Source organism: Rhinopithecus bieti, unplaced genomic scaffold, assembly GCF_001698545.2.
Source record: "Rhinopithecus bieti isolate Rb0 unplaced genomic scaffold, ASM169854v2 scaffold_21201, whole genome shotgun sequence".
NCBI classification, from domain to species: Eukaryota; Metazoa; Chordata; class Mammalia; order Primates; family Cercopithecidae; genus Rhinopithecus; species Rhinopithecus bieti.
In genome coordinates this window covers 225,525-234,421 of record NW_016810610.1, presented here as the reverse complement: position 1 = coordinate 234,421, position 8,897 = coordinate 225,525, and the positions used below count along the sequence as shown (strand labels likewise).

Genomic DNA, 8,897 nt, shown 5'->3' with positions numbered 1-8,897 from the left:
AATGAATAGACAAGTTTTTTTTTTTATAGTTGTTTATTTTAGTGAAATGGTAAAATTTAAAATTCTGCTTAAAAGAGTTAAGTTATGCTTTGTGCAATGGTTAATAAAGATGGAGTTTCTATCAATTCTCAAAATATGAGAATTTTGTTTGCTTCAAAATATTTTATTGTTAGTAGTATGGCAGATTATTAATTTTAAAATTATAGCATTGTATCAATTTAAAAATCTTATGTATGTTTACATTATAAAAAATTCATGAATAGGAGAAAACAGACACAAAATATTATGAACATGTAGTATAGATTTTGTATACAATTTAACATGATTGTTGATAAGTTACTCATATTATTTACTTCTGCTATTTATACAATATCTCTTATATGTTCTGTCGTTGTTGAAAATTTAAGTATGGATAAAAGCTTATTGGTCCCTTCAAAATTTTTTCTTTCCAATTTTTCTTTTTACTTTTCATGTGGCAAATGTTCTATTTCATTCCATTCTAATACGTTTTATTTTGTTCTGTTTTATCAGGAATGTGAATTACTATTTTGGACAAAAATGTAAGGACTTGTATTTCCTTAGGAGCTTAGGTACTTACTCTGTGATACTGCTATTGCTTAAAATTTTGAGTTGTTTGAACATTAGAAAAGGGATAGCCATAAGCAGTCCTTCATCTAAGGACAATAGAGAGAAAATAGAGTGGAGCCTTGCAAATAATTTGGTTGTAAGACAATTTATTGTAACAATTAAATTTGATCCTCAGTTCATACATTTATTTTTTGCAATTTAAACATCACTTTGCTATCTTAACTCTATTTTTATGATACCGTTGGCTGACCATCATTTAGGTGTGGGCCTGTTCATTTGTTTATCTAGTAATTCTAATTACTTTGTATTAATACTCATCCATTAGCATTCTTACCAACACTTTCTTGTTACTAAAGGAAGATAATTAGCAGGTGGGATTTAGTATATGGCTGTGAAGATGGAATTAGTGATTTCTCATTAGCAAGTGTTCTTGTTAACCCTCCTAAGGGAAATGGAAAACTCATGTTTATTGATATTGAATATCCACTTGATGTTAAGCACTAGGCTAGGCAGTTTAAATGTCATCTAATCCTCACAAAGATCGTGTTGGGGAAGTACTCAGTACTATTATCCCCATTTTACAGTTGAGAAAATTGACATTCAGAGAAGTTATTTGCTTCTAATAGATGGTAGAGCTAGGATTAGGACTTGAATTTCAATCTCCTGATTTAAAAGCGTATGCTGTTTGTACTTCATCTTGCTAAGAATTCAGAATCTAATATGTTTGAATTATTTCAATTGTATAAGTATTTATTACTCAACACTTAATTCCAGAGACTGTCACAGGCTTAGAGTACATAGTAAGGAAGAAGGCATAGCTATTACAGTGACTTTAGATACCAACTACCTGCAGTTGGGCTAGAACAGATTTCCAGGTTAAGAGCACAGTCCACTACAACAAGGGTCTCCTCTCCACCCCAGATCCCCTTACCAGTCCTTGGCCTGTTAGGAACTGGGCTACACAGTAGGAAGTGAGTGGTGGGCAAGTGAGCAAAGCTTCATCTTTATTTACAGCTGCCCTCATTGCTTGCATTACTGCCTGAGCTCCGCCTCCTGTCAGATCAGCGGCGGCATCAGATTCTCGTAGGAGTACAGGCCCTATTGTGAACTGTGCATGTGAGGGATCTAGGTTGCTCATTTCTTGTGAGGATCTAATGCCTGATGATCTGTCACTGTCTCCCATCACCCCCAGATGGGATCATCTAGTTGCAGGAAATCAAGCTCAGGGCTTCCACTGATTCTACATTATGGTGGGTTGTATAATTATTTCATTACATATTACAATGTAATAATAATAGAAATAAAGTACATAATAAACGTAATGTGCTTGAATCATCCCAAAATCGTCCTCCCCCTGGTCTGTGGAAATTTTGTCTTCCATGAAACTGGTCACTGGTTCCAAAAAGGTTGGGGACTGCTGCTCTATAACACTGCTGTCATTTTAGACAATAGCTGCAAGCTTGGTGGTCCCCACCTACTCTGACCATCTGGCTACATATTTAGGGGTTCCTACTTTCTCCAAAAATTTTGATAATTGACTAGAATTATCATAGCACTCAGGAAAGTTCTACACTTATGACTATAGTTTTATCATAAAAGATAGAAATCAGAGCCAGTCAAATAAAGAGATGCATAGAGTGAGGTCTGGGAGGATCATAAATGCAAAGCTTCTGGGTCCTCAGAACGTGTTAGCCACCCAGCACATCAACATGTATCACCAACAAGGAAGCTCATCTGAGCTTCAGGTGTGCAGAGTTTTATTGAAGTTTCATTATGTACCCATGAGTGATTGAATCATTGGCCATGAGACTGAACTCAGATCTCTAGCCCCTCCCATCCCCTTCTCTCTTGGGAAGTTAGGCTAATACCATATGGCACCAACACTTCAATCACATGGTTAGTGTTTCTGGAGTGGCCATCCCCTATTCTCAATTATATCTTTACCTTAAATTAATTAGGGGCCCACCATGAGTCACCTCATTAGCATAAATTTTCAGGGCTCACTGTAAATAGGAAGACGCTCCTATCACTCAGGAAATTTCAAGAATTTAGAGGTTATATCCCAAGAACTGGGGACAAAAGCCAGCCAATTCTTTAGTATGCAGTAGTCATGCATTAGTGGGGGTATGTAAACAGATTTTTCACACAGCCTAGTTAATGTTACAGTCAGGTTATGAAAGAGTACTATATAATTTCAAAATAAATAATCCTTCATGTTGACTTTCATCATGAGTAAAAGAATGAAGTATGGGGGTCAGGTAAGACATTCTAGAGAGAGAAAAGCATATATACAAAGGTATAGACACATTAAAGAGCATTATATTTTAGTGCAATAGTAAAAAGTTTTGAGTAACTTTATTGTAGGAAATGTGAAGGATACGTAGGAGTCACATTCCTCCAAAACAACAATCAGTATAGTGCTCATTTTGTGCCAGACAATGTGCAGGAGTTCTTTGTAAGCATTAGTTTATTTAATCCTCAAAATAACCTTTAGGTAGGTCTTAATATTGCAATTTTACAAATGCAGAATTGAGACACGGATTTTCTGTGAGTGGCCCAAAGGTTGCCTATCTAGTAAGTCAGAAAATGAATCTAGGTTATGTAATTGTAGATCCTAATCCCTTAATCACTGTAATACTGCTGTCTTATACACCACACTAAAGAAGTTGGACTTTGATTCTGTAGGCAAGACTTTTTAGAATGTGGAGAATGGATTGGAATGGAGAAGTGTTATTTTTTTTTACTGTGTGCTGGACAATTGTGTGTTGGATGTTGTGTTTGGAAAATCATATATAGTAATAATTTGAGGCCTAGAAAGATTATATTCTTGCAGAGACTACCTGGGGACACTAGCAATCCATATTCAACTCAATCCAAACTCAGATATTGGGGTGATTCATAGCTCAGCTGCAGTGCAGTCCTTTGGAGGGCCTAACTTTAGGTACTTTGCTTTTACTTCCAACCATTGAAATCTCAGTTCAACATGAAGGCCCTGGGTTTCACTTGTTGTTTCCCTCACTCTGTGAAATCCTTGAAATCCTTACCACGCAGTTTTTTTTTAGCCCCTCAAGTCTTACCTCCAGCCTTGAAATCAGCAAATGCCAATAGAGTAAGTGGCCTCAATGCCTGGGCAGGCCTTCAAGCTGATTTTTTTGTTTTTATATAATTTGTCATTTTACTAGACTTCAGTTGGTCCAAATTTCCTGGTGTATTATACAATAAGTAGAAACTCTCTTTTATTCATTGTTTTTAGAATATTTGTAAACAAAAAAACCAAACAGATCTGTTCTTTCTTGTTTGTTTTTTGAGATGGAGTCTTGCTTTTCACCAGGCTGGAGTGCAGTGGTGTGATCTTGGCTCACTGCAACCCCCTCCTCCCGGGTTCAAGCGATTCTCCTGCCCCAGCCTCCTGAGTAGCTGGGACTACAGGCGTGTGCCACCACGCCCACCTGATTTTTTTTGTATTTTTAGTAGAGATGAGGTTTCATTGTGTTGGCCAGGATGGTCTCGATCTCTTGACCTCATGATCCGCCCGCCTCCGCCTCCCAAAGTGCTGGGATTACAAGCGTAAGCCACTGCACCCAGCCCAGACCTATTCTTTTTATCACTTTCAGAGAGCTCTCAGAGACTAGCTGTATCTATTATAAAGACCTATTATTTTTAGTAATACCTTTATATGATTTTATTACAATGAGCAATATGTATGTATAACGAAGACTGGTGTCATAGGGTTTGTATTATTTTGAGAGTCTCATTTTAAAATCATTTGTTGCTTCACAAACATAATCTAGTAGATGTAATAATAATTACTAAAGCGTTAAGAGTTGATTACTTTTTAACTTGTCTTTGAGAATGTATTTTCCAAATAAATTATTTGACTATAGTATTTCATTTATGTGTCAAATATGATTTGAATGGGGGAATTCAGTTCTTAGCGGTACTTAAACATAACTAACTCTTTCTAAAGGAATTGACTGTGTCAATTTATATAATTTGTTTGTTAGCAGCTTCTTTTCTTTCACCTATTGCATGTTTTCATAGATTTAGAGAGGTTAGAACATAAAACTAAATGAAGATAGGTAATTTTCCTCATGAACAAGTAGTCTTAAAACGAAGTACAAGTTACTAGTTTAAAACTATTTTGTACATTTATATCTCCCCCACTCCAAATTTTTGTTTGTGTGCTTACGGGCTTATGTGAGCCATATTTGTTTTGGAATAGTAATATAATTAGTAATATATTAATGGCAATTTGATAGATATGCAAAATTAGGAAAAACGATAAAAATATATATTTTTAATTTTTAAATATAAATATTTAATTTTAAATCACCTAGATAAATGTATTGGAAATGTGCAGCTATAATTAGAATGTAATTGTAATTGCTTAGCTGATGTAGAGTGTCTTCAGCTTCATCGGATTTTTAAACCAATCAGAATAAGTAAAGGTACAGGGTCACTTATTAGAGTAGCAAGGTGACTTTAAGTGAAGTTTTATATGAATTAAGTGAAAGAGTACCCTGTAGTATTATGACAGGATGGATAGCAGGACAAGAAGGAGAAATGAGACATTGCCTTACAAATAATAAGAAAAAAAATGGGGTACAGTAGCATGAAAGTAGATTTTAGTGTATTGGCAGCAGTAGTAGAACTAATTTAGTGAGAAATGGAGAAGAACTTCTTTCAGATTTATTCTCCTTTTAGTTGCCCATTCTGATGTACAAGCATTACTGATCCTGGTAAGAATATTTCTGAGTAAATTTTATGTGCTTAACAGTCTTATGTATATCTACACATACAATACTCAGTTTTGTTCTCTTTTAGTGGCTTGATAGTCCCTGAAATAAGGGGCAATGAAACTGTGCCTGAAGTTGTTACTACATCTGGCTATGCACTGTTACATTTTTTTAGCGATGCTGCATATAATCTAACTGGTTTCAACATTTTCTATTCGTAAGTATTTTTTTAAAATTCCATCTTTTAATGATTCTTGTAATTTAATGTAAAAGAGTTTTTTTTTGTTTATTTTTATTAATGTCTTATATACCAGAAGCAGACAGACTACTGTGTAAAATTTCAAATTAGTATGTAGGTTCCCTTCTTAAGTGACATAAAATCTTAATAGTATGCCACAAAATGTGATCTAAGCCTGTAAGTTTGGTTGAAAATCAATTATGAAATTTACAATTGTTTGTTGGCAAGTGATTAAGTAAACAAATACTAGTGTAACTTTACTGGTAGCAACATATGTGTGAGATTGCACGGAGTTGTGAACTGCCTTTCAGTGCTTTAAGGCATATTACTTGTAATTTGAAGAGGATTATGGGAGCTGAGTTTTTGTAGTCTCTAATGCAGAGACTGTACTGAATGCTATACATACATTATGTCATTTAATTACCTTCAGTTCTGTCAAGTGGGTATATTTCCCATTTACACATGAGGAAATTGTGGCTTGAGAGATATGTGGCTATATACCATTATCTCCTCTAAAATAAGAAAAGTAATATTCATTGTGAATCTGTTATATGCCTGACACTTTATAAAAACATTTTTATATCTAGAAGACTGAGGGTAAAGTAATGAGAGATGCTTTCAGATGCTTTCACAGGAATGGCTAGAGAGGAGGTCTATATATTATTTTTTTTCTTTTCTTCAGAATGTAAAAATTGATAACCAGATAATTTTTCACCAGAAATATTCTAAATATCTTTGAATTAACAATTTATTATGGAATTATTTATCCTACAATGTATCCAAGTATGTATGCAAGGGATAACAAATATATAGTAGAATATAATCAGTTAAAGAGTCTTAAAACTAAATATGATAAACATCCCTTTCCTTCTGTAAGAGTGTACAGGTGATAGCATGCTCTTTAAATATTATACAGCCAAGTTATATCTTGACTTCTCATATAGTTTTGAATATTCATGAATTTAATTTTTTTAATGTAAAATATACATTCAAAACATTTGAGTACTTAAGTCTTTACAAAACATTTTGCTTGGACCTGTACAGATCCTGCAGATGTTGAGCATGTAGTCGTTAGACATTTGGAGTCTTGGTATCAAAGTAAATCTGTTGAATAAACTAAGACCAACTGCAAATAAATACTAACAATTTCATAAGAGTAAGAGGATACAGAGTAAAGAATTACATTGTGAAATTGTGTTACATTTATAAGCACATAGGACACAGTATAAAAATTATAAAATTTATGATGTATCAACCGAAATTCTTTTTCAATTTGAATATATATGAATTATATTTTACAGAATCAATTCTTGTCCTAACAATTGCTCTGGTCATGGGAAGTGTACAACTAGTATCTCTGTTCCAAGTCAAGTATATTGTGAATGTGATAAATACTGGAAGGGTGAAGCTTGTGATATTCCTTACTGTAAAGCCAATTGTGGTAGTCCAGATCACGGTTACTGTGACCTAACGGGAGAAAAATTATGTGTCTGCAATGATAGTTGGCAAGGTAAGCATGTGTGGTGTGATGGCTTTTGAAACACTGATTCATATGTGTAATAGATTAATACAAATTTCACATTTGTTTCGTTATAGTTTGCACACCCAAACCTCATGTATTTACTTTTATTTTTAGAATGTTCAGATTAATAATCAACTTCTTAATTTTTTTGTCACAAATAGAATTAATTGGCAAAGATTTTGTTTCCATACTACTTTGAAGACTACATGAAGTGATATATGAAACTGAATTGTTAGGTGTGTGATCATTATGGTCTTCTGTAATTTGTTGTCGACTCTCCCCAAATTTGGTGACTTCACTGAATTTAATGTGGTGCAATTCAAATTGGATTTATAAGGGTAATATAAATAGTATATTACAAAAATAAATGCCCATCTTCCAAGGTACTGCAGGATACGAAACTTATTTCTTAGGAAAGGCTGACATCTTGTGGCTATTTTAAAAGAACTGGAATATTTTAAAAGTATTTTAGCTGCCTATTGCAAAAGTCAGATTCCTAGGAAAGAATATCTAAGTAATTTTTATAAATATCTATCATCAAAGATTAAGTTTATACTGAAGAATGTTGGCTTACTTGTTTATCTGGATATAAAATAATGAATATTATCATTATGAAATTAAGAGAGATGCTTAGTTATACATACACCTACCCACCTAAAGCTTACTTTTTGCTAGTTGCATTTACATATGAAGAGCTTCCTTTGTGCCAACATATTAATCCTGTTGAAATAGGGAAATTTGACTCAATAATTACATAATCTGAAGTACCTGATTATGTGTTATTATAATACAGTGTAATAAATAGTAGCAATAGTTCCTAAGTTAAAAACCAAAGAGAACATACTCTTCATGTAGTTGTATTCATTATTGCTGAGATGATGTTTTCAAAAAAGTGTTGTTGAGTATGTTCAGTACTTAGAGGAATTATTTTAGGCTTTGTATAAATTATGCCTGTCTTAAGCTCATGTTAGCTCATAAAAAATATTAGGTATGTCAACTGCACAAAAGATCTATGATTTCTTATTAAATCAAATTTGGTTACCAATTACAATTATGACAGATACAAATTTCCAAATGTTCTATAATTACAGGGACATGTATTTTAAGTGACTCTTTTTTTAATAGTAATAAAATATTTTATTCAAATTGCAAAAAATAAAAAATGTTCAAATAGATAAAAGACAGAGTTACAAAAGGAAATTTCTAAGTCTTTCTCTTTAAAATATTTATTTAGGATAATTGATGAGTAAAAAACCATGTATATATACACACACTGTACAACATGATGTTGGATATATGTGTGTATATATATGTACACACACACACACATTGTGTACCTCACATACATGTCATTTCTTTGTTGTAAGAGCACTTAAAATCTGCTTTCATAGCAATTTTCAAATATACAATATATTGTTATTAACTGTTGTCGCTATGATATATATGGCAGATCTTTTGAAATTTTTAGAAACAATATGTGGAGTACACACTCACATATATTTTATTTACACAGATTTTTTTTTACCTCCACTGCAACACTTTTTTATGACTTCTATTTTTCAGTCCCTTGTCTTCAGAAAAATAACTATTACAGCAATGCAAAGTAAGCAATGTGCCTTACATTTTAACTTTCTTTTTTTATTTTTATTTTTATTTTTATTTTTTTATTTTTATTTTTTATTATACTTTAAGTTCTAGGGTACATGTGCATAACGTGCAGGTTTGTTACATATGTATACTTGTGCCATGTTGGTGTGCTGTACCCATCAACTCGTCAGCACCCATCAATTCATTATTTATATCATGTATAACT

General features: G+C 33.0%; 1 protein-coding gene across 1 annotated transcript in view; it reads left to right on the top strand.

The window, feature by feature from the left end:
• Nucleotides 1-8,897, top strand: part of LOC108542444 (attractin-like protein 1) — a 71,176-nt gene that overhangs the window by 28,741 nt on the left and 33,538 nt on the right. The window contains exons 4-5 of the mRNA XM_017892461.1: nt 5,366-5,541; nt 6,864-7,072. Coding sequence (XP_017747950.1) covers nt 5,366-5,541; nt 6,864-7,072 — 385 coding nt within the window. The remainder of the gene's footprint in view (nt 1-5,365; nt 5,542-6,863; nt 7,073-8,897) is intronic.